The 26,209-nt window shown below is 33.2% G+C and overlaps 2 protein-coding genes across 4 annotated transcripts; one reads left to right on the top strand and one right to left on the bottom strand.

Moving 5' to 3' along the window:
- Positions 1-1,511: 1,511 nt before the first annotated feature.
- On the top strand, positions 1,512-15,437 carry LOC115994877 (7-hydroxymethyl chlorophyll a reductase, chloroplastic). The gene is made up of 19 exons (XM_031119187.1): positions 1,512-1,718; positions 1,827-1,932; positions 2,173-2,257; positions 4,166-4,277; positions 5,679-5,763; positions 5,888-5,929; positions 6,074-6,152; positions 7,179-7,230; positions 7,329-7,391; positions 8,268-8,365; positions 8,797-8,832; positions 8,916-8,977; positions 9,545-9,572; positions 13,094-13,173; positions 13,337-13,406; positions 13,489-13,546; positions 14,671-14,735; positions 14,817-14,911; positions 15,053-15,437. Exons 1-19 carry the CDS (start codon positions 1,643-1,645, stop codon positions 15,141-15,143), a joined length of 1,383 nt encoding a protein of 460 aa, XP_030975047.1. The 5' UTR covers positions 1,512-1,642; the 3' UTR covers positions 15,144-15,437.
- Positions 13,554-22,014, bottom strand: LOC115994878 (probable indole-3-pyruvate monooxygenase YUCCA7). Of its 3 annotated transcripts, none has more exons than XM_031119190.1 (4): positions 21,304-22,014; positions 20,761-21,132; positions 19,762-19,936; positions 13,554-14,066 (listed from the first exon to the last, which is right to left on the bottom strand). In XM_031119190.1, the coding sequence occupies exons 1-4, from the start codon at positions 22,012-22,014 to the stop codon at positions 13,993-13,995; spliced, it is 1,332 nt and encodes a 443-aa protein (XP_030975050.1). In that variant the 3' UTR covers positions 13,554-13,992. The 3 variants fall into 3 exon arrangements, with proteins under 3 accessions (XP_030975050.1, XP_030975049.1, XP_030975048.1); XM_031119189.1 differs by having other exon boundaries at positions 13,554-14,071; positions 19,767-19,936; XM_031119188.1 differs by having other exon boundaries at positions 13,554-14,083; positions 19,770-19,936.
- Between the last annotated feature and the right edge of the window lie 4,195 nt (positions 22,015-26,209).

Here is a 26,209-nt window from a genome sequence, read left to right as displayed (position 1 = left end):
TTTTATAATACCTTTATTTTAAGTTGTGACACATCATATGCTGCCTCCGCAAATTATCAACAATCAAAATTTTCCCAAACATTGTAGTCCGAATGAAAGAAACTTACCTTTGTAGGCACTTTTAGTTTCCACAATGGCATTCATGGAAAAGATGTTAGATTAGTGGGTTGTAGGCACTTTTAGTTTCCCCTCCCCTTCCCTTCCCTTCCCTGATAGTTTAGGTAGTATTTTCTTTTAACCATAGCATGTCTTCCTAAATGGATGATGCTCTCATAATTGATGGGTAAGTATTGTTGTGGGCTGCAAATTTAATCAATCTATTATGATTCTAGTGTCCCACATAACTTAAATGCAAGCTTAATCATACATATATAAGTTGTTGGGCATCCTCTCCTTGCAAGCTAGTTTTCAAGAATGAGTTCTACTCACGAATTTGTAGCACAATATAGTGGGAAATTGAAGTGCAACCATGTGCCAAGTTACTCTAGTGTAACATGACAATAGTCTTAACTATTAATATTACAATATATACAAGTTGTGTGTGTATATATATATTAATTGTATATTTAAATATGTTTAAATCTCTATTGAAACCTAATTCTTTACCCCAACCTACATTCTGCCTTTTTCCTCACAGTGAAATAAAATAAAATATCTGCTTCAGTACTTGTGTCAAGCCTGACTGAAAGTTACTTATATTGGGATAATTTTGTTCCACTCCAAAATTCCGCTACCATTGATACACCATTTTGCAATTTCACCAAGCTTTGCCAACTCCATGATCTTGCATTTGATATTTTGGAATATCTAGCCAACTATCTATTTAAAATCAAGAACCTTAGTCATAATGATCTAAGGTTTTGGGCCTTCTGGCAAGTGGTGCATTCCTTAGGAAGGAATGAGAATTCTCTTTATTTAACCTTCCAACTCATCAAAAATTAAAATATTTATATTCATGTATTAATTTATTGTCATGTGTTGATGGGGTAAATGCTTTGAATTTCATGTATTGATTATCTATAGATGGTGCACTGATTATATATGACAATATTATTTTATAGATGGTAAATATGTATTTGGATGTAAAGGGAAATAGATGAAATAATTTTATGACAATATTATTATTAGACCCTTATTTTAAAATAAATCACTAAATATTTAGGGGTATTTTGAAAGTTTTAGTAAAAATTCATTAAAGCTAATTTTATTCTCTCTCATTTCATTTTAAAAAAATAAAGAAGAGAGAGTGTTAACTTCTTATCCATTTCATTATCTCATAGTCAAACTCTTAACAAAGGTTTATTAAAACACCCAAACAGAAAAAAGAGAAAAAATATTTAAAATTATATTTTCATACATTTTCATTCTATTATATTATTTTCCTATAGAGATTTAAAGTAATATTAATATGGGTTCAATCGTAAGTTCTAATTAACTCAACTGATAAATTTTAGAATGGTCAATCTTTTGTGTAAATCTTGGGATGAAAAAGGGGCGCAATATTTTGAAAGTATCCCAAAAAACGTGGGTCCGACCAAATCCTTATATACGCATTAATTAACCTGTGGTGCATAACCACTCTCTACTTTCGTCTACTTACAGTTACAGCTCCCACTTTCTCTCTCTTCGCGCTGCTAGTGCTATGTCGTTATTCATTTCCAAGCTCTCTTCGCTTCCTCTCTCACTCTCCATTAATGCTTCTTCCTCTCCCTCTAAAGGTAATCCAAAACTCTCTTCTCTCTCTCTCTCTCTGTTTGTTTCCACCTTCAATGCATGCATATATATATATATATATATGACTAATTGACTATTTATGTGGGGAACAGATGGGAACTCAGAGTCTTCGAAGTCGGTGAAGCTGAGAGAAGACTGGAGAAAACGTTCCAGACCCATTCCTCCAGGAGGCACCTACCCGGCCAAAGATCATTGCAGGTTATTACAAATATGATATATCTTTTCCTCACTTTTATTTTGAGAAATTACTGTTCCTCACTTTTATTTTGAGAAATTACTGATAGTACCAAAAGCTTAAGTTGTGATCAAACTCAGGGTCCCTACTCTATACTATAATAAATTACCGATTGTCCCAAAAGCTTAAGCTGTTGGGAAATTGGTGAATTTAATGACTTAACCGTAATTCTAACATGTTTTGATTCAATTTTGGTCATGCAGTCACTGCGGGTTGTGTGATACGTATTACATTGCGCATGTCAAGAATGCTTGTGCTTTCTTGGGAGATGGCATGTCTAAAATTGAAGTAAGTTGCTTTTCTTAATTACATTACTCCTTTAATCATAAATTTCCGCTTTTTAAATTATGTTCTTCATTCAATCATTTGTATAGTGCTCTTTAATTATATATCCCAATTTGGACAAAAACCCATTTCAACCGTTTACTTTTAACTAAACATATCTTTCACTTCCTATCTGCACTGCCACTGCTTAATAAGGGAAAAATAAATGTATTTAATTTCATGTATAATTGTGTGTTTTCACATTTATTCAGTGTTTCTATGCATGGTGATGGAGTTTTCTATATTTAAGGGGTGAAAAATGAAAACATAATTAAAAGTTTGCCTCATATGAACTAGCAATGCACCGATTCCAGTTTTCTATTTACTTAAATTAGCTGATGGGGTCAACGTGGGTTCAAAGTTTAGGCCACAATTTACTCTGCACAATCTGATTTTTCAGTTCTTTTCTTGAGAGTTTAGATTTTACATTTTAAGGGAAAAGGAACGAGGATAAAAGAGAGGCCATCTTCTTTTCACATTTGTACACTGTTTGTATGCATGTTGCACTGAGGAAACAAATGTGTCTTTCATATTTACAATATAATTTTGTGTATTGCGACTGGGGGAAGATATAATTAAAAAATAAATAAAAATCCATATTTAAACCGAAAATGCATCAATTTTAAAGTAGCTGCTGAGTCATTTTCAACTTGAAGCTTGGATCATAATTAATGTTGCAGAATTGGATTTTGGGCATTACTTATAACTAGCATTGCTTCATTTGTTCTATATAGGAAGAATTAGAATGTCGATAGGGAGTTACATATTGATGATTCAAACTCATCATTTTAGGATGTAATCTTTACAAATTTATGCAAAACACTTTGGGGTATTACCAGAAATGGTAATAAGGAGTTAGTGTGACCCTGCATTCTTGGGTCTTTTGCGCTTAAGGTCCTTTATTTTGCATCAGTTGCCTTTGAGATGCCTCTTCTTCATTCTTGAGTAGGTTTATATGCATGTCATGACTCGGTTTCATAATGGTATTATTCCCTGAAATTGTGAAACTGATTTAAACATAATTAGGATGTAAATTAATCTATGTATGTAAAATTTATTGGACTCATTGCGAAAGCTATATAAAACAAAGTGAAGATTAAATTCGATTGGGGGAACTAAAGCTGAATTGCCCAATCCCAACGCCTGAATGCCCTTGAGTTATAACCATTGAAGTTCTAATGACCAGTTATTTAATTACAAGAATTTAATTACCAATCATCACTATTGAAGTTCATATGACCAGTCATTTAAATAAAAGAGTATGATGGTAATATACCTCTTCTCTCAAAATCTTAAGTTGATAGGAAGGTGTGAATTTAATGGTTGTTCCCATTATTCTAATAATCTCTCTTAGGTGTGAGCCCAAACTCCCCTTTAGGCCCAACACGTGGAATTTTATTTTATTTTTTAAATAGGAGGTAGAGTGGAGACAAGGTTTGAACTTAGGATCACCTATGTAATACCATGATAAATTATTACATCTCCCAAAAGCTTAAGCTGATAATAATGGGTAAATTTATCATTTAATTGGCTTTCTGATATATATTTTCTTGGGACTGAGGCTATTGTAGGCCTGTGAGTTATATTGTCTCTTTGATATCATATTTGAACTATCAGATATGATGTTGCTAAATCTCAATCTACACTTGCAATACCAAATCTTTGAAACTTTTGAGCGTTTTAACTACATTCTACAACTTCTAGTTTAGCATTTTAGTAAATCAGTATAGTTTGTTAATTCTATCAAACTTGACTTGTTGCTTTGATACGCTTGCTTTAGATATTTAATTATTTATAATTATTTTAATTAAATAAAAAATTAATTTTTTGTTACTCAAGCCTTGTATTAATCTTTATCTTTTCACCATTCAGGAATTGGAACCAATAGTGCATGGTAGAGGGAGGAAATCAAGTTCCTTAGATGAGACATACTTAGGGGTCTATAAGGAACTGCTGTATGCTCGTAAAGTAAAGCCTGTAGAAGGTAATTATTTTTTGTTCTTTTCTGATTTCCTACAATTCTTTTATATGTCTCATTTTGGGGGTTTCTTACTTCCTCTTGAATCTTGATGCACAAACAGCTTGTTTGAGATTTCAAGTATAATGATTTTGACATTTAGTGTACACTAGATCATATGAGGTTTGAATTGGTTTTAACTTGCTATCTTTATTTGGATTATACTAATTTGTATTCATATACAGATGGAGAAGTATTGCTCTTCTATATTATAATCCAAAAGGGCAGTATTTTTTTTTTGCCACCCTTTTCCATTGATGGTGTCTTGTGACAAATATCTTAAAATATAAAAATAAATAATAAAAAAAAAAGGAAAAAAAGGCATCTGTCCATGATGCGAATAATTGTGGAGGATATATAGTGCTCTAACGAGAATAGCTAGTAGGGATTCTTTTGAACACTATATGTGTTCTCATAGTTTTTTTCTTTTTCACAAGGAACGACTCAAACCATCTGTTGATTCTATCTATTTATTCTGGTTTTCTAGGCATCCATTTTACCAAGCATATTTTTTCATTCAAATCTTGTCTAAAATCATACTTTTTTTTTTTGCATTTTTATTTAATATGATTTTAATTGTTATTTAGTTTTATAGAACTGTAGTTTTAGTTATAGGAAGCACAAATTCAGTTCTGCAAGTGTTACGTTTATTATTAATCTTTTTCATAATATCCATTTGAGACATCATGAATCTTGTCTCTTTTTAAGTTGAAGCTTTCAAATTAATGTCAATGTTATAAAAAAGATTTTATGTTAACACTACTAATATCATTTTCGAGCTTTGTTTATGAGGCAGTAATTTCCATACATCTTTTTATGACTTGAAAATATAGAAGAAAGCATGTTAGATGGTACAAATCTTGGAGAGGCCAGACTAATGTCAATATAGGGTCAAGGGTGACTGGTGTTAGCTTCCCAAACCTTATTTAATGTGTCTTTAATTCACTGTCTAAATATAATGTCACCGATTAGTTAAAAAAGATATGATATTTTAGGGGAAATTACACTTTTTCACCCTAAACTATACCCCATTTACAGAGTTATAACTTTGGGTGAACAGTCATGCATTTCGATCGTTCAAGGGGCAAAGTGTAAAATGGGATATAATTTAGGGTGGTAAAGTGTAATTTCGCCTAGATTTTATGTGAAAGTTTCTTTGTGTATTCTTTATCAGTTTTGATGGTTCCTTTGACAGTGAAGTATGGTTTTGCATTTTTCTTTGGTTGAACTTATGCAGACATATGCTACATTTTTACGTAAACTATTATCTGTTAGTTTCATTTCTGTTGTAGGTGAATTCTGTGAGAATTTTGGCCCAATTGAAGTATTGTTTAACTTAATTTTTCTTTGAACTTTCTATGATTATAGGAGCTCAGTGGACAGGGATAGTAACAACTATTGCGATTGAAATGCTTAAATCAGGCATGGTAGAAGCTGTCATTTGTGTGCAAAGGTAGTGATACAAATTTAAAATTGTGGATGGTAGAATTAATGTAGGTGTTTATTGATTATCAATGCCATTTTTAATGTATATTAATTTTTGGACTTCTTTGGTCATGTTATTTTGATTATGACAGTGATCCAGAGGACAGATTCACACCTAGACCTGTACTAGCAAGGTTTGCATCTAGCTCTTTTGACTTACACTTTGATCTAAGATACTCTTAGTCTCTTAACATAGTCAGTTGAGAGTTTTTATTTTGGTTGTTTACTTACCTTTTCATCAGAATATAATGCTTACATCTAATTTTTATTTACAATAGGACGCCAGAGGAAGTTCTAGCTGCTAAAGGTGTTAAGCCAACATTATCTCCTAATCTGAATACCCTTGCCCTTGTTGAGGTGACTGGTATTCTCTTTCATTAGTGACAATTTTTTTTTTTTTTTACTATTTCCTTGTGCTTTTGACATCTATTCTTGGTTTTTAATGCATTTTTTATATAAGAACACCAATCTGATTTGAGAACTGAAACTTATGATTTTCTTAGATTTAATGAAATCCTACAACTTTCCTTATGTCATAGCACGATTTTAACATTTTATTTTTTAGGCCCAAATCATATCATAACTTCCATCCCTTGTTGCATGTATAAATTTTTTATTTTTTCAATGGAGACATTTCTTGGTTTTTATTGATTCATTACAGTTTTAGTTTTTACTTTTAGCTTCTTATTTTAATGGTGTACTGTTCCTCTTTTATATTCTTCTTGTGTACTTGGTACTCCCTTGGCATTCTTCTTGAAAATTATTTTACTCGCACACACATACATATAAAGAAAGAAAAAGAAAAGAAAGAACCTCTGGAGATGAATGATCATGGTCATGGTGCTTATTGGAAACAAACGTAGGGTGAGTACTAAGCCAGAAATAAGGCAGGATTTCTCTAGAAACTCAGGTTTTAGAAGGCATATAATCTTCTGACTGAGGAAGGTGAATGTTATGTTTATTTTATTTTATTTTTTACTTTTCTAGTACTTTGTCACTCTTAATACAGTAACAAGGAGCATGATTAGTCTTTCATTTCATGTGAGGATTTTCCTTTGTTGATTCAGATAGTAATAATAGTGTGTTCTAGCTCTTCATTTGCAAATATTAGTGTTCATGGAGAGATCAACATGACAATTGGCATAGATCATTTCTTCTTAAATGGTTACAATATTGACATGTTTCAGTCTGTTTTGGCAAGGTTGATGGGAAAGTATTGGCATATTTTATTCCTTTTTGGTTATTATTACATGTGTGTGTGTGTGTGCTATGCTGACTTGTTTAAGAGTATCTTATTTTCTAGATGGTGGCTCCTATAAGCTCAATTTTATATATTGCTTCAAAAATCTAGTGAGTCAAATATTCATTTCTCCCTTACAACAGGCTGCAGGCGTAAAACGTCTTCTTTTCTGTGGTGTGGGTTGCCAAGTGGAAGGTATGGCATGTTATATGATCTGAGAATTTCTATTTTTATCTGTTTTCTCTATTGTGACTTGTACCCATTGTAATGCAGAGTAATTTCTTAAACTGCAGCATTAAGATCTGTGGAGCACCACTTGAATTTGGAAAAGCTCTATGTATTAGGCACTAATTGTGGTAATAGATTCAAATTCAGTTTGTTCTTCTTATATTTTGTCAACTTTATAGTTTTAGAAGAAAACTGTTACTCTAGGCTCCCCAAAAGATGTAGATATTGCAAAGGACATTATATCATGTTAGATATGAGTCAGCAATTTGCAAATTTGAAACATGAACGGACTGTCTGATAGTTTGGTAAATTTGTGTGGTTGAAAAGTCAAAATATTATACATTCCACCTTGCCCCTGTGCCTTGAAACTGGGTGTTGCAGCAAGTTTTGCACTTGGAACCTGCCAGGCATATAATTTCATTTTACGTACCCAACTGGCATATGTGGGTGACATTTGTGATGAGATTTGAAAATGTATCTTATCTTGTAATCAATATATTTAAGGACAAAGTTTAGTTACAATTTTGGTTATAACCTAAGGCTACAATCTTACTCAATATCTTTTTATTAAAAGTGAATTTTAACAAATCCACCATTGGATTATATTTTTTTCTTATATCCTCCATGCTTGCAAAATTTCTAAAAAATTAAAGATCAATAATTATGTCATCAGTAAATTGTTTAAATTGCAAATTTTTGTAATTTAAAATTATGCATAAAATATAAACTTATAGATCATATAGTAAATAATATTCGATCGACACAAAATTTGACATGTGTATTAAAGGTGTAAAGAACATATAATTCAACGGTTAGATTTTCAATATATGTAATAATATTTATTTTATTGAGTAAGGTTGCAACCTTAGGCTACAACAAATTTTGTAGCTAAAGTTTGTCCTATATTTAATACATGAGCTATAGTTTTCTAATATAAAATTATTCAAGTCACCCAATGCACTTGAAAAGTAATTTGAATAATTATTAAATTTTGTATCCCACAGTTGATAATGGAACTCGAGAAGGACTGGATAAGTTTCTAAAGGCTGCAAGTAGTGAACCAGAAACAGTTCTTCATTACGAGTTTATGCAAGATTACAAGGTTTGTTCTAAGAGATTCTTTCTTTTGGAGTTTTAACATTAGTATTGAGCATTTAGGTGGCTGAGTCAAATATATAAATCACTTAGTTATCATTGAAGCACATACTTCGTTCTTTAGATGAGTCTCACTGTGATTCAAATGCCTAAGAGAAGTGGACAATGTGCTAGCTCAAGTGGCATCTCCTCCCCTTAAAGTTTAGGATGGTGGGTGAGGTCATGGGTTTAAGATCCACATGATGTGTGTAACTTACCAATGGCATTTTTGCAGCCAACCTTGCCATTTAAAGGGCACATGACATAAGTTGAAATCGCAACCACCAACCCCCCACCCCCACCCCCCTCCCCCAAAAAAAAAAAAAAAAAAAAAACTTGAAATATAGCTTGTTGATTCACTTTAATATTCCTTGAAGTTTTCTTCTTGTACTTTGATAGGTTCATTTGAAGCATTTGGACGGTCATATTGAAGAGGTAAAACAATCCACATATTTTCAGTTTGGCCTTACAAATCACAATCATGCTGCTTCATCCAGTTCAAATTTTAACTAAAGCAGGTTCCTTATTTCTGTCTACCAGCAAATGATTTGGTTAATGTTATTGCTCCTTCTTGCTATAGGTAATTTCCTCAAGTCTGTTATTTATCACTTCAAATTATTAGTCAGCGCTCATAATAATAATAATGGTAAACTCTTGCAGATTTTCCATTTTTATTGTTATGAAGGTTGAATTGAGTTATAAGTGTCAAACAGTGATCATCTAAGCAAGATCAAGGGTTTGACTGATTCATGAAGGGTCTGTCCAAACAAGCTGTGCTGCCATTCCTAGTGGCAACTTTAGAATGCTTTCTTATATAAAAGATGAATGGAATACTGAATGAAAACATTGACAGAGTGCAATTAATCCATCACGTCTCTTATCTAGGTAGTGCTCATGATAAAGTTGGGTGCTTGCATAGGCCTAAGTTTGTTTCTCTAGGCAAGCATATCATTGCACTCACCACTGGAACAGCCATAACTGTATTATTAACAATGAACTCCCTGAAAATCTGCTTCAGCCAGTGACTTTATATTTACAGGATATGTTTCATAACTTACAATTACCACATCAGATGTTTACTTCTAAAATAAATGTTTTGTGACCATTAAAGATTGTTCTAACCATTCAAATTTTTGTTGTCCTGCAGCTGTTTTGACTACACAAATGCCTTAGCGGTGAGTTTTGCTTCTCAACAAGTAATTCATCTCAATGTGCATCATATGATTAGAAGCCTGTGTTAATTCAACAATGAAAGATTGGTTTGCTATTACTTTGCAAATTTCGCTACTCAATAATTATTTTATGGGGCCATGTGTGAAGTCCAATTGAAGTAAAAGTCGTGTGGTTTTAAAGGTTTATGTATGGGTCTTTTAGGGTTAAAAACTTTTTTTTTTATTGATTATGGTCATATTTGTAGTCATGGTAAATATGTAATTTCTGCAGTTCTCGTGAATTACAGGTTTTTGGTAATTTATTGAATCTAGAATTTTCTAGGAGATCCTAAGTATCTTAGGTTTTACTTTCTTTAACTCCGAGTTAGTCTTTTATTAGGATTTATGTTCTAAGTTTGCCTTTGTGTGTTCTTTCCTCCCCTTCTCTTCTCTTCTTCTCTTTTGTTGGGTGCATGTGGGCACCATGGTCCAGCCAACATGTGATTATGGCTATAATAAGCAAGGGTGGCAGTCAAGCCATACCACTACTGTTCAGATAGGAATTTTTTTTAATAGCTAATGCTTGTGAGAATCTTTGTTCAATTAGGAATAAAAGTTTTAGGTGGTTCTGTCTTATAGGTTTGTGCCACATAAGAAGTATTAGAGAGGGTTGTGCTGCATAAAAAGAAAATAGAAGAGGAGAAAGACAGGGGAGTGCAAAATAAATAGTGCAGCCAAGTGTGTGATGCAGTGAGTGCAGTGAAAAAAGAAAAATTGTGTTTGTGAGAACAAAGAAGATGGAGAGATTTTCTTTATCCATGAGACATACACGAGAAGATTAATTTGGAGTTTTCTTTAGGGATATGTTTTGGGTACTACAACCACGGGAAGTTGTTGTATTTAGAGTGCGACTGAAGATTCCAATTGAGTTTATATTATTCTTAGAGAGAGATATTATTGTATTTGGTGTGGATCTCAAGTGAGGCATAAACTTGAAAGGATATTTTAATTGATTTATTAATAGTGAAATCACTGCAGCTCCATGGAAGTAGGCCATGTAAATCTTGTCTTGTGAGATTGTTGGTGCATATTTTATGTATTTTTCGCATATCTAGGAATTGGGTTAAATTCCTAACATCTTTCTTGTAATTCTGTTCACGGTTTTTGTTCTTACAGCTCCTGGACACCACAAAAATGTTTTTTTTTTTTTTTTTTCAACTCCAAATCAAGCACTTTCTTTTACCTATCAAAACCCTAAAAGTCCACATATTTTCTTTTATTTTTGATAAGTAATATTGATATAAAAAAAAAAAGTCACCCAAGTATATAGGGAGTATACAATCAATTACGAAAGTTACATAAATCCCCCAAAAATCCCCCCCCCCCCCCCCCAAAAAAAAAAAAAAACATAAATCAAGCAATCAACAACTGAAAATAAAGATTTGACTCAAAGCTGACAACCAGTCCATTAGTTCTAAAGAAGAATAACTTGAGATCAGGCATAGTTCTTTTTTTACCTTCAAAGCTCCTGTTATTTCTTTCGCTCCAAATACCCCACATCAAACAATGGGGGAAACCTTTTCGTATGTAACCATTCTGATGACGACCAAATTGACCTCGCCAGCAACCTAGTAACTCAACAGCAAACTTTGGCATCACTGGCATCACTCAACACATTCCAAACAAACCCAATACCATGGACCACAAGTCTATAGCAATGAAGCAATAGGTGATCAATTGATTCACCATTACATTTGCAAATATTACACCAATCCACAATCCATACCTTTTTTCTCCTTAAATTGTCAACCATCAGAATTTTCCCAAGGTTGCAGTCCATACAAAGAAAGCTATTTTAGGAAGGACCTTTGGCTTCCATATTCTTTTCCAAGGGAAAGATTGATCATTAGTGCCAACCAAGAGTTGGTGATAACCACTAACCTTAAAACCCTTTTTCTTATGTGGTTTCCAGCAGATCTTATCCTCCCCAATCCCCTTTATTGGCATGCCATAAATGGTATCCATGAAGCTCACCAAGGACTCCAACTCCTAATCCTATATGGCCCTCATAAAATGCAAATCCCAATGAAGGATCCCATTGGTGACCTTCATAAGATCTGCCACACTTGCCTCATTTTCACAGCTGATCCTGAATAATTTGGGATAGCATACTGCAAGAGAACTCACCCTACACCACTAGTCTTGCCAAAACTTCACTCGTGACCCATCCCCAACCTCATATTAAATTGAACACGACAAAGAAGGCCAACCCCGTCTATTAGTCTTCCATAGGCGTACTCCATAAGGACTAGGGACTATGTTGGTACCCCAACCCTCCCATTCACAACCATACTTCACCTCTATCACTCGCATCCAGAGCATGTCCCTCTCAAGCCCAAAATGCCACAATCACTTCCTAGCAAAGCTTCATTAAAAAGTCTCAAACTCCTCATAGCCCACATATATTTTCTTCTACAAAACAGCCATCAAATAACTTATCAAACCAACTTTTAATTACTAACACTACTCCATAACCCTTTCTTCTACAACTCTAAATCCTATTTTCACCCATCCTCCTAACCCTAAGCTCACCAGAAATTACACACAGACAAATTCCCCACGTCAAGTCATTTCCTATGATACTTAATATTTGCTGAACTTTCTCTTTACGAAAGAAGAGCACCATGAGAGACCTTTTTTATTTTAGACATTTTACTGGCTTCAATGATGTCAAGCAATGCTGTTATCTCTGGGGTGTATTTTTTATGTGCATTTGAATTTCATCATGCCCCCCTTCAGCATCCCTTTTTTGGCAAGTGCCTTAATTAAATAATGGTAGTTTAAGTCTGAATTAGATTCAAAGAGGACAATGTAATTTAGTATATATGAGAAATCTAGAAACCTTGCCTGCTTGAATATAAAAAAATAAAAAAATAAAAAATAAAAAATAAAAAATAAAAAATAAAAAATAAAAATGAATGTCTGATATTTTGAGACTTTATAGATTAATTGGACAGTGTTTGATGTAGGCAAAGTTTAAGAGCCCTTCTAGACATATAAAATGCAAATATTAATAGACGCAGAACACAATGTCAATGAAAACCCCCGCAATAAATTCTTCCTAGCCATTTGGAATTTGATAAAATCCTTATTAATTTTTGCTATTTACATGGCCCAACTGTTGCTAACCATGGATGTCTAGTGCAATTTTGTCTTCCATGCTTAAAAATCTATTTATATGGATATTCTAAGGAACCTTGATGCATAATATTATTTTTAAGTTGGAAAGCTCTTACCCATTGCACACATATACATAACCTTTTTTCTAATTTTGTGTTTTATACAATTCCACATCTGTATACACAAATACAGGTCAGATACATTTTTTCAATAACTAATTAAATTTGCCAGCCTGTCTCAAGAATCATGGTTACATGCATGTATTAGAATTCACCTTGGATCTGACTTTTTTGTCCTGTAAAGCAGCAGCAAGAAAGAAATGCTACACTTCATTGGTTTTATAATGCATGTCTCTCCAATTGCAGGATCTGGTGGTTGGATACATGGGTGTGCCGAAATATTCTGGAATCAGCATGACACAACATCCACAGTATGTTACAGTCAGGTAAATATCGTTGGATATTCTTTTCCCCTCCTTTGTGTGTGTGCTTATCCTTGATAGCTATCATCATTCTATGCTACTTCAATTTCTAATTCATGATGACACCAGTATATCACCATTTCTACAAGCTAAAATTCATTCGTCTGTTTAAAATTTTTAATGGCAGAAATGAACGTGGAAGAGAAATGCTGAGTCTGGTGGAAAACCTTCTGGAGATTACTTCTACAATTAGTAGTGTAAAACTTTTAGCTTTATCATAGTTGGTTGGCTTTAAAGTTATCCTAAGATAATTCTACTAAAACAAATACACTACTATAGGGTGACCGACGACCATTCGTTGTGGAGACTGTTAAGGCAGATGATAATGCTAAGTTAGGTATGTGTGCTATGGTTTTTGTTATTATTAATTGGAATCTGTTGCACTTGAGCTTCAGAGGTATAAGCTCATTGACTGGATATGTTGCATGATAATGAAACACTTGTCCTACGGCTTAAGATAATAGGAAGAGGTGGGTTTAATTTTTTAATCAGCATGCTAACACTCCACATTTGAAACCAAACTCAATGATGAATGGGTCCAACACTTTAATTTTCTAAGTTTAAAAATATTAGGTAAAGTGGAGACAATGTTAGAATTTAGTACATGTAGTCTTTGATGCAAGGAGCACCAAAATCATTTAAGATTTGATTTTAGAATTTGATTTGATTTTTTGAATTTGGGTTTTCAATGTTGAGGGCTTCATGGAATTTAATTGGATATTTCCATATGACTGTTATCCTTGAAACCCTATTTAACTAATGCTCGTGTAAAGGTGAAAGATACTAGAGTTTGAATAAGAATTTTATGAGTTGAGAATGTGCTCTCCTTTGTTTGGTACTGATGCCTAACTTTTTTTTTTTTTTTTGCTTGGTGCTAATTCTAGGCAAGCCCCTAAGTGCTGATTCTTAGGGTTTATCATTTTTTATTTTTTTGCTCAATTTTCCTGTTTATCCCCTAGTTGATATTATTCGACATCAGTCTAATACCATGATAAATTACTAGATGTTTTAAACTAATAGAAAATTGAGAATTTAATAATTTGGTCTATATTCTAAGTTTCTAACATTGCATTTGTTTGGATGTGTATGATTCTGTAAGATGAGCTTGATGCTAGAATGACATTAATATTGGACTATTTGTTCTGAAGGATTTACATTTCATTTATGTACAAAATTTTCCACTATTTCTAGTAAACATCATTTAAACTTGACTCTGGAGCACAATTTCTCATTATGTCTTGCTCTGCAAATTATGTAAGTGGTCATGAATATCATTTTCTTTTTGGGTGATAACTGATAAACTTCACTTAAAGGAAATGAAATGCATAAAACTTACTGAATGTTCATACCTAACATTTTCCTGTACTTTGTGTGCAAAGAATGCAGCTCATTAAAGTTCCTGAGTGAAATATGCCAGTTGCTAATCCTCTTTTGGGCTGATATGTCTCTTGTTTTTGTCAGGGAAAGGTCCTTCTGAGCCTGCCCCAAAGTTGATCGGAAATTTGATAGCTTTTATCCTAAACTTGGTGAACCTTTTTTCCTTACTGCTTTTGTAACAGAAAGTATCTATCTTCAAGATTTTATTTTCACTTGGTTCTTTTGGTCAGATTGGCCCAAAGGGTCTGGAATTTGCACGCTACTCCCTTGATTACCATACCATCCGAAACTATTTGTATGTAAACCGCTCATGGGGAAAAGAAAGGTAAGTTATGATGAATAATGAACTTATAGTCTGTTTGAGCACAATCCTTCCACCAACACCACCCCCCCCCCCCCCCCCAAAAAAAAAAAAAAAAGAAAAAAGAAAAAAGATTTTTTATGTTTGAAATTTAAACAAATGCAGAGCTGATAGGCACATGCCTTCTTATGCAAAGAAAATCGTGGATATGTACAACAAGAATGGTGAAATTGAAAAGATGTTGTCCAACAAGTAATTGTGTTACATGCTGAAGACAAGATCGGATGCTTCCATGAAAGCGAAATCATTTTTTTCCCTGGAAGATATAGTCAAAGCCTTGCGGAAAAGTAGAACTGTTTGATTCTCTCCATGGAAAGAATTTGGGTTTGAATCTCCCTTTGTTGTAGAAGACAAAATAGGAAATGTATGGCTATCTTCTAGGATCAGAAAAACCAAAAAGAAAGCGAAAAAGGTTGTTCCTAATATTAAATAAATAAAGATTATTACCTTTTTTGAGACATTTTGTGAATCCTAGAACTGGGTTAACCAACTATGATGTTGTCTGGCTTTACATTAAGAATGCCCATATATAGCTTTTAAGGTGTTTAAGTTCTTTATGTGATTTTCCATGGGCGTTTGAAAAAATCCCAGAAGGGCTTAAGGCTGCCCAGAAAGCTCAAAAACTGCATTAAGCTTTTTTTTTTTTGTAGCTTTTTCCTTAATATAAGTAAACCAATCTGAAGTGAGAGTCAAGTGGGAAGCAACAAAGTCTTGAAATAAAGTGTTATAAGAATAAAGTCAACACACAGACACACACACTTTGTACTCAACATGTGCTTACTCGTAACTATGAGTTTTAAGAGTCAAGAGGTGAAGCAACAAAGTCTTGAAAAAAACCCAAACGATTTTTAGGGTAAAAATAATACAAATATGTGTGTGTGTGTGCGTCTATCTATATAGACACACACACTGCCCCTTGGGGGTCATTTTAAGACTTTGTTGCTTCACTTCTTGACACCTTAAAATCTAGTGTTACATCTGTGTGCATGCTTTGTATTTGTGCACGACATTATTTTATGCAAGCACATTATAAATGCACAGACCAAAGGTATAAGGTCATAGTCCAACGTTAGACAACAATAAAGGAATGAATGAGGGAATGGGCTTTTGTGAGTAAGAAGGAAACTATGTGGGTGGTGGCCACCCCATGTGTTAGCTTCTCTCGGTAACAGCGATGTCTAACTTAGAGGTTGCATGGTTTTATGTAAAACTTAGAGCTTTCTGTGGGAGTTGACAAAGATGGAGTTATAGAATTCACGTTGCAATCTGAAAGCATTGCAAAATTCATGTAGTCAGTATTTATTTCTTTGCTTCGTATTCAAGACACATTAAAGAAAGCCAAGAGTCATGTAACACCTTCTCTTGGTGTTTCTAATGAAAATATTCATGATTCAAATCCTAATCTCCAATGTAACCATCCATTTAAAAAAAGAAAAAGAAAAAAAGGCACATTACAAAAAGAGTGAGCCGCAAAATATAATGCATTTTTTTTTTTTATGTAGAATTGGTAGACTTCGTAACTTTTTTATTTCATTTTCTTTATTTTTATTTATATATTGTTTTCAATATATTAGTTTGTGGATGTAAAAAATCTTTTTTTTTTTTGGGTTATGGCTTTTCAATACGTTCCAATTGAATGGCATGGGTTCTCATATGGGTTGTCTTTAACTTCCAATTTCCCTTTGGTAGAGGACAAAAGCTTTTTCATTTTTAGGGGCATTATGAAAAGATATTTCTAGCTAAATTAGTTATGTAAAATGGAAATCATGAAAGGATTAGATTTTATTTTAGTTAGATGTAAACTCTTAGAATGATAAGGCTTTTTTGAATCCATAAAGTAAAAAAATGCTAAAAGTCTACCCTAAAATAAAGTCTAAAAAAAATTGAATTTTTATTTGCTGATTTAACAGTTTAAATTTCCAAGTAAAGCATTTCTAAAGAAATCCTAGTTTATACAATACTGCAAAAAGACTCAATTTGATTATTAAGAAAGCACTAAAAACACCTAAAATTAAATAAAACATTAATCATAAAATCATGAAAATTACTCAATTAAGATATTGTATGAAAGTATGGTTTTTTCTCACCTAAATCGCCTCATTTATCCTCCTGATGAGAAGGTTTGGTTTCAAACCCCAATTTGAACGGGAGAAGTACACCATGTTAATGTGCCTTAATCAAACATTGCAAGCTATTGTGGCTAATGACATCACAAAAAAGACAAAGCAGGGAATAGCTTCAATGGAAAAATGAAAAAGGGGGAAACAGTTCAAATCATTTTCATAAATACATAAAAATTACTCTCCTTCCCATATTGTTTGGCTTGTTTAGAAAAATCTAAGGAAATATCATTCGATACATTATTTTTAAAATTAGTAGTATTCAACACTACTCTTCTTAACTTAAATTCTAGTAAAAGATGAATATTGACTTTTTAAATAAACTTAAGGAAAAAATTGGGAAGTTATTATATCAATTGTTTTTTAAACAAGAACTATATTTTGAGACATCTTACCAAGAGTCTTATAGTTTAACTAGTTGGCTCTTCCTTGTGTTCCCAGTATATCCAAGATTCAAATCCACCCTCCATTGTTGTAACTATTGAATTATCCAATTTTTTTTTTTTTGAGATATCCAATAAATAACAAAAATAGATCTCATATACTATCATGCATCAACCAAATTAGAAAAGAAAATAAATTACCTAAAAGGGGGTTGGGTGTGGGGGTTGGTCGGCAAGAAGCTAGCAGCATAAGGTTGGATACAACATTACAACATTTACTTTGTGCTACAATTTTTGTTACAATGCTAATGTGATTGACATTTATGTAAAAAAAATTGATAAGTTAATGTAAAAACAATTGTGCATTACTTATAGTAGACTATTTTAATATATATTATAACATCGATTATGGTCGTAAAAGAACTGTTCAAAGATGAGACAGGAGAGTTGAACATCTTGGATAAAAGAAATGTAGGTATGTTTTGACTCGTAAAAAACGGGAAAATTGAAAGGAATTTTGTTAGGTTGCACTAGAACTAAGAAGCTATGGAAATAGGATAGGGTTATGCATTCACTTGTGTTGATATTTATGCCTAATAGTAATAGGTGGTCATCTCATGCTTGGAGAATAGTGGTGTATGAATTAAAAGTTCATGTTATCATTGTTGTGACAAACTTTTTTTTTTTTTTAATTTATAAATCACCTAATTTGGGAAGTGAAATCATAGTTACCTTTTTAATATAAAAATAATTGTGCATTACTTATAGTAGACTATTTTAATATATACTATAACATCGATTATGGTCATAAAAGAGTTGTTCAAAGATGAGACAGGAGAGTTGAACATGTTGGATAAAAGAAATGTAGGTATGTTTTGACCCGTAAAAAAGGGGAAAATTGAAAAGAATTTTATTAGGTTGCATTAGAACTAAGAAGCTATGGAAATAGGATAGGGTTATGCATTCAATCGTGTTGATATTTATGCCTAATAGTAATAGGTGGTCATCTCATGCTTGGAGAATAGTGGTGTATGGATTAAAAGTTCATGTTGTCGGGACAAACCTTTTTTTTTTTTTTTTTTTTTAATTTATAAATCACCTAATTTGGGAAGTGAAATCATAGTTACCTTTTTCCCTTTTGCACCAAGTTTTTGGAGATTTCTTCGTAGCACAATGACAAAATCATATGAGATATATTGTTCTCCCCACAGTGGGCTATAGCCGTGTGCAGATTGACATGGTGACAAAAGATTCTGAAACCTATTTTATACATAGGCCTTTTGTAGATTGAAAGAGATACGTGGTGTTGGTTTAGTGGTCATGGGGTCCACCAAATATATTGGGCGCTAGCTTACCAAATTTAGAGAGAGAACCCATCAGTCCTATTAATGGCTATCTGGACTGGGTCCGACTAAAAAAATTGTAAAAGGGAAAGAGAGGAGGCCCTACCCATTTGATTAGTATTTTATACCCCACACAATGCACTGGTAAGAAAATGTTTGAAAAGTATTATTTATTAACCGTTTTATCATAAAAATGTTTACAAAGTGACTCGGTAAAAAACCATGATTTATGTTACGTTAATAATATAATAATAAATAAGTGTCAAGATTATTGTAGTTCTAGCTTGTACTTTTTATTTGTGGTGCAGTAGTGGCGAAATCAAACTGTTACATATGGCCATTTACTAGAAGATAATTAGTATTTTGTGTAACCAATTTCAGTATTGTTGTTTTTGTTTTGTTTGTAAAGATTCTAATAGTATGGCAAATAGTATATGCTGAGGCTAATGCTACTGTCTTGATTTGATTGGAGGATCTCCCTTTTGCTTTTGTTGTTGTTCGAGCAGCTAAGGTATCATCTTAATTTCTATCAATAAAAATTTCTAATATTTCACTAAAAATATTAGTATTTTTTTTTTGTCTTTTCAACAAAGCTGTCTAAAATTTTAATCTCCTTTCCCATAATTGTAACTATTAAATTATTTTTAAAAAAAAATCATGTATTAATTTGTAAAGTTTAAATTGTAAAATTATAGTATCTATTACTGGTACAGGTATCCTTAGAACAAGAAAAACAATAAGCCTCATCTTCCTTGGTACAAAAAAGAAAGAAAAAAAAAAAGAAAAAGAAAAAGAATCCAATTATTTTCACATTTTGGGATTTCTCTAGGAGAGGGCTAAATTTTCTGTGTTATATGTTCCTTTTTCTTGTGTTCTAACTACTCTACACAAACTGATCTCAATTTGACTTATCAATCTCGAAACCAAGGAAACAAAAATAGACACACAAAAAAAGAAGAAAAAAAAAAGCATTGTTTCTTCTTTCCAGCTCTTGCTAATGTCATGTGCTACATTAACGGCATCCAAAGCTGCTCCAGAGAGGCCTCTCCTTGTGAACCCAACTGCATAGAGCCCAGCTTTCCCTTTCCACCCATTAGGAAATGGATTTTTTGGAATCCCATCTTGGGAAAAGAAGTCATTTTCCTGTACAATACAAACATTCCAAACAAACAATATCAATCCAATGAGCTTGTTCTCTAGAAAATATATATTATTCCATGAGAAAGGACAATGTTATTTGCATAATTTTTAGTACAGATCACTATTAAAACGAAATAAAGACACGAATAAGAAAGACTTATTTAAAGTAAGTAAAAAAACATTTAGAATAATTTAGTAGGTTTCCAATAAAGACAGGGTAAAAATCAATCTATCAAATTTTTATACGTAGTTTGTTATGATTATGTTACTATTATTTTTATTTGAGTTCGCTTACCGTGCTTTTTATTAAATACCAATTCATAATAAACTATATATGTCAACATTTAAGATAAAAACTATGAAAAATATTGTAACTAAACTTATTGAAAATTTATAGGGAAAAAAGCGACAAACTCTAATTGTTTCTGACACCATTGATATCCAAAAGAGAGAGAACAACACAACACAACACAACTAGATCCATCGTTGCAGTAATGTCAGCATGCGAACTTCCACTCCAAGTGGAAAACAGAATAACCTTCTTATATTATATTCTGCTCATAAATAAGACAATGATATCTCCAAACAAATTAAAACTACTAACAAGCCGACTGCAGTTTCAATTTTTTGAGGAAAAGGATATGAAATGTAGTAAAAGAAAACAAAAAAAGAGCCAGCCAATAAACTATCCAACTGAAAAAAGAAATAAAAAAAATAGCCCAACTTCCATAACTGTCATATAGGAGTATATATTATGGATCCAAGCCAGAGCCTCAATTCAAAGAGATAAAATATGGGAACTATATATTTCATAAAAATTTTCTCACCTTTAGCCATGAAGGAACATTGCTGCGATACCCAGTTGCCAGAATAACAGAATCAATCTCAATATCATCTCCATTAACAAGTTCAACTCTGCCAGGGAAGAACCTTTTGACTCCAGGGACCACTTTGATCTCACCAGATCTGATTTTTTGTAATGCACCAATGTCCAGCACAGGAGTCTTTCCTGCACTATTTTTGAGTTGTAAAGGACCTATGGATGACCTTCTCAGACCATACTTTTCAACATTTCCAAGAATCAACCAAGCTAGAATCAGTAGTATCTTATCGACAAGCCAAAGTGGCAGCCATTTCATTAACAAAACTGCTAACTCAAAAGTTGATTTTCCCATCACTTCCCTTGGCAAGACATGAACCTGTGAACCAAAATAAGATTAACCCAATTAATATTTGAACATGGAAAAACTAAAAGTGGTCGTAGAATATATGAATACAAATCCTCTATTTTACTGTTCCACTTAATACTCCAGTAATTGTTGTTGGTATATTACAGTGAAACACAGAGAGTGAGAGATGGTTTTACTTACAGAGTTTCGAACAGCCATTGATGGTTCTGCCCCGTGGCTGCAAAGATCGAGGGAGACTTCCATGCCTGAATTACCACAACCAACAACTAGCACACGCTTCCCGCAATATCTGTTGCCGGATTTGTAGTCACAAACATGAATGACATGGCCACCAAACTCTTCAAAGCCTTCAAACTCTGGCACCACTTTCTCTGCATGCTCACCAGTGGCCACCACAAGCCACCGGCAAATGTACTCAACTTGATAATCACCAATTAGGTTTGAATTTGAACTGGTTTCTCTAATGGTTTTGACCCTCCACAAACCCAAAGTTTCATCATACTTAGCAGACTGCACTGTTTCATTGAAATGTGGGCTTATGTCAAAGTGCTTAGCATAGGATTCTAGGTAAGTGATAAACTGGCGTTTGGTTGGGTATTCTGGAAAGTCCTCTGGAAATGGAAAGTTGGGTAGTTGACAAAATTGTTTGGGGAGGTGAAGCTTAAGGCAATCATAGGTGCGGTTTTGCCAAAGAGAAGCGATGCAATTAGCTCTTTCAAGGATAATGAATGGCACACTTTGCTTTTTGAGGCCAGCACCAACTGCTAAACCAGATGGACCAGCCCCAACTATGACAGGGCCGTTCACCCATATGCAGCGGCGAGCAAAAAAGTCATCATGGTCAAAAGTTTGAACCACTGATGGTATAATATTGAGACAAGTGTTCGGCATTATTGGAGTATATATGTGAGAGACAGGTTATGAAAGGTAAGAGGAGGTTGAGTGTTTTTAACCAAATGAAGAAACTAGAATTTGATGTGTGTGTACAAAGATAGATGAGACAAAGAGGAGTGGAGAAGAGAATAAACGTGTAATTTGTTTGAAGTAGTGCGTGGAGAGGGAAACAGGTATGGAGAGGTTTAAATAGGGAGGGGTCCTAGCCATGAGAGCAGCATGTGATTTGGACTTGAAAATGATTTGAAATGTCATTCACAAATGATAATCTTGTGGCCACCTCCTTTTTCTGTTTAATACATTTTACTTAACTTTAAGTAATTCATTCATACAAAACTGGGCTCGACTGGGTGTGCTCTCCAGTTCGAGCCCTACTACCTGCACTTTGAAAAGAATTTTCTGAGCTAGCGCTTTACCCCTTCGTGGGCCCATCCGGCACGAACAGTAATTAGTCTCTAGTTGAAAACTTTGATGATATACTGTGGGAAACCAAAAAAAAAAAAATCATTCATAATCCACCAAAATTATACAAAATCTAATATATTTTTCCCTCTTTCAATTATGTCATTTTTAACTTCTCAACAATACTTAATACTTATACATAACAAATTTTAAATAAATTGTTGAAGTGGCCAATTTTGAAATTTTCACATGAGATTATTATTGATATCACTTTTTTTTTTTTTGGGTAGAATACATCACTTTTATTGTAAGTCGATTATAGCTTGCTAAGTCAATAGATGTGAAAAAATTTGTTGTGATATTAGACTAATTGAATTATGAAGCCATATTCATGCCCATAGTCCTTTGTAAGAGGGTCTTGTTTTGGTCAAACATTGTTCTAATTTCTCTTCCAATTTATAAAAGACATTAGAGTATATTGTCATTGTAACCACCAAACCCCAGCGACCCAAACTCGTGTCCTATTTTATTTAATGGCTTCCAGTAAGCACATGGTCAAGAAACCTCTTTTCAATGGTTAGTTCCATACTTCCATCTAGATAAGCCCCTATGAACCTAGCTCCTGAGAACCCAAGCTTGTCTGTAGCTAGTTAGTTAGCGGTCCAACCTTTTTGTCCGATACAGTTTGAATTCATCATAGTAGTACATTTTGGATACATTGCACAAACCTACTTTGTTTGCATGCAATTTCATTGAACTGAAATTTAACTAAAAAAAAAGAAAAGGGTAACTAGGACCATATATTGTTTATCACTTGACACTTATGGTTGACACATTTTCAACCAGTTTAATGGAGATAGATTGAATTTTGGCTTCTGCAAGTAAATGATTATCTAGCGTTTTCCATATTATTTCAATTTATGACATCTACTCCAAGATAATTGTTTTTTATTATCAGTTCAAGACACCAATTAGTTGACTCATTGAGCTAACTGAAATCCACTCGTGTAAATATTTAAATAAATAATTGTAGAAATATATATTGTCAAAGTTGCTAAGTGATTGAGTATTTGTAAAAGAGAAAAATAAAGAAAGAGTGGAAACAAGATTTTAGTGTGGTTTGGCTTTATGGCCTATTTAAGTTCATATTGGAAAGCCCTTGACGGTGCATATTTGTTATTAATTAAGTACTTTGGTTAAAATTAATCCAATGTAGGGTTTATACTTTATATACTCAATAATCATAAATTAACCCTAGACTAACCCAAGGTTAGTTTGTTTGTTTTACAAGTATAGAGGGTTACAATTAGTTTAGAGTTTTTAGACATATCATAAACCTTAATTTCTCTAACATGTTTAAACTCAATTCAAAGAGATTCCTCCAACTCACTACATGATAATTTAGATGATTATATATATATATACACACACACACTAATCACACGACTCATTAAATGATCTAAATAAGTTACATATATTTAAATACGTTATAAGATTAAAAGTATATATCATTTGCCTTAAGTTGTTATATAAATATAATATAGATTGAAATAAATTTTCTTCAAATCAAAATCCATTTAAAGGAAAGCTCTATACATTAAAATATTTAGGAATTTCAGCTAACATGCCTAGGTAATCTTTAAGTTTGATATTGATAGGGATCAATCAAACATTCCTCCATATGGTCTATTTGACAAACATTTAGAATGTAAAGACTCATTAGATTGGACAAACTAGAACTTTTCCTGACTACAAATTGCCGTTCTCTTTTGAAAACACATATAGTCCCACCATGATGTTCACGTCAGAGCAAGGTGGGAAGTTAATTGGATTCTCAAACATTGTATCCGATGGTTCTCAATATGGGGAACTCACAGAAAGATCATTAGTGTCGCCAATGAAACTACCAGCAAAAACTTGTCTTTTCTTGGGTCAAGTTTCAGTCCTTTGCGAATTTGTTGGTCTGATTCTAGAATCAACTTCAAATGTATAAGATATTGACAACAAAATGGATGGTGCCCAATTCATCCATTGTTGCCTCCACAATTACAACACATGCATGGCTATTTATGAGAGACTACCACAAAGAGACACAAGATCAAGTACAGAAAGCAATCAGATTGTTTGTTCTTTTAGACCCTTAAACTAGATAGTTTAACCTAATATATTAACAAAGTGATTACTTATATTAATTATTTAGATCTAGGTTAAAAAAGCATATATCATATCATACAAAGTAACAGAAAATAAATAATACCACGATATAATAACGTAGGAAAACCAATGAAACAAACCGTTTCAAGGTAAAAACCTGAAGTGGATTTAACCTAACTATTCTCAAGGTAAAACAAATCCACTATAAGAAAATTGAAATTTTTACAATTAGATTTAACCCTAAATCTATTGCTACCTCTAGTAATAACTTACTAACATGACCACGTGCAAGCTCTGAATCCACGGACTCCTTCTCTTTTTGGACTTACACCAACACAAGCCGCCTTGCTTGTGACTTTGAGATCCCACTCAAAGGTTTCAGATCATCATTAGAAATGATCTTGATGCAGCAACTATACTCTACCAACATTTGATTGTAGTTCTTGCTCCGGTAGATTCTTGTGTAGTTAGAAGGTACAAAACCTCTTAGATCTCACAAAGACTAACACACAAGTCTTTTTAGCCGCTTCAAAACGTGGCTAGGATTTCCCTTTTATACATGGAGAGAAGATTAGATGAAATCTTAAACGTTTTCGCTGGCTTAGGCCTGTTTAAAATTCTGTAGAAAAAACTGGACCTACAATTTTCGATCAGTCGAGCAAGGCAAAACCACACTCCTTTTTTTCTGCAATCAGCTGGACTTGAACCTTGAAACAACCACTTTTAAGCACTGCCTAAAAACCTAGACTAGACATGTTTTGTTCTCAGTTTGCCAACACAATACAAATATGATTCTAAATATTTAAATCTAAATCTTTAGAACTTAACATAGATAACTTCCAAGGTCATATCATTTCCAAAATGAAACTGAAAAGCTATTCCATAACTAACTTCTTCTTGCTCCATCAATTTTTTTTTTTTTTAAGAAACAAACACATGCACAATAGAGAGAGAATGGGATATAACTTTAATTATATAAATTTATAAGATCATATAGATAGAATTAAAACTTAAATCCCTTTTAAGAGTACTATATCCACAACTAATCTTAAGAATCACAAGTAACTCCGCCGACTCCTCTTCAAATTAAACAAAGATTTCCAAGTCTTCCAGTTTAATTATTAGCTAGATATAAAACCCAATTAATCAGGACTTCATCTCGACTAATTAATAATTTGGATAATACGTACTTAACTTCTTTCTATGCAGAAAGTTTAAAGAACCCACGGACAAGAATGCCAAACTAGTGCAATTAAACGAAATGTATATACTTTTATTAAATTATTAATAGATTTACGATTTTCTAATCACTAAAGCTTTAAGACAAACGAGAAACGGTCGGACATGTATGTGCTCTGGGGATGTCCCATTGCCAGAAACGTATGGGCAATGGCTCAAGGACGGCTGCAGAAGTGTGGAGCTGTGGTGCAGAATTTTTACCACTTGGCCCGACAGTTGGAGGATAGGCTTATTGCAAGGAAGGATATGGAGACTTGGGCGACGGTGGTTTGGTCCATCTGGAACGCCAGAAATAGGTTTTGCTTTGAGGAAAAACAATCCCAGCCAAAGGACATTCTCCAGGCCGCCACAACTCTAATGCAAGACTACCAGCGTTGGAATAGTCATCTAGCTGAAC

Source organism: Quercus lobata, chromosome 6 (genome assembly GCF_001633185.2).
Source record: "Quercus lobata isolate SW786 chromosome 6, ValleyOak3.0 Primary Assembly, whole genome shotgun sequence".
Classification (NCBI taxonomy): Eukaryota; Viridiplantae; Streptophyta; class Magnoliopsida; order Fagales; family Fagaceae; genus Quercus; species Quercus lobata.
Note: the sequence above shows the minus strand (reverse complement) of the source record. Positions and strands in the feature narration are given on the sequence as shown.

Bases quoted from the DNA above. Each gene is read 5' to 3' on its own strand.
- LOC115994877 (XM_031119187.1), top strand. From the start codon at position 1,643: ATGTCGTTATTCATTTCCAAGCTCTCTTCGCTTCCTCTCTCACTCTCC. The intron at 6,153-7,178 runs GTGACTGGTATT...CCCTTACAACAG, and splicing joins ATACCCTTGCCCTTGTTGAG to GCTGCAGGCGTAAAACGTCT. The intron at 9,573-13,093 runs GTGAGTTTTGCT...CTCCAATTGCAG, and splicing joins ACTACACAAATGCCTTAGCG to GATCTGGTGGTTGGATACAT.
- LOC115994878 (XM_031119188.1), bottom strand. From the start codon at position 22,014: ATGCCGAACACTTGTCTCAATATTATACCATCAGTGGTTCAAACTTTT. The intron at 21,133-21,303 runs GTAAGTAAAACC...TTTGGTTCACAG, and splicing joins CAATGGCTGTTCGAAACTCT to GTTCATGTCTTGCCAAGGGA. The intron at 19,937-20,760 runs GTGAGAAAATTT...TGTATTGTACAG, and splicing joins ATGTTCCTTCATGGCTAAAG to GAAAATGACTTCTTTTCCCA.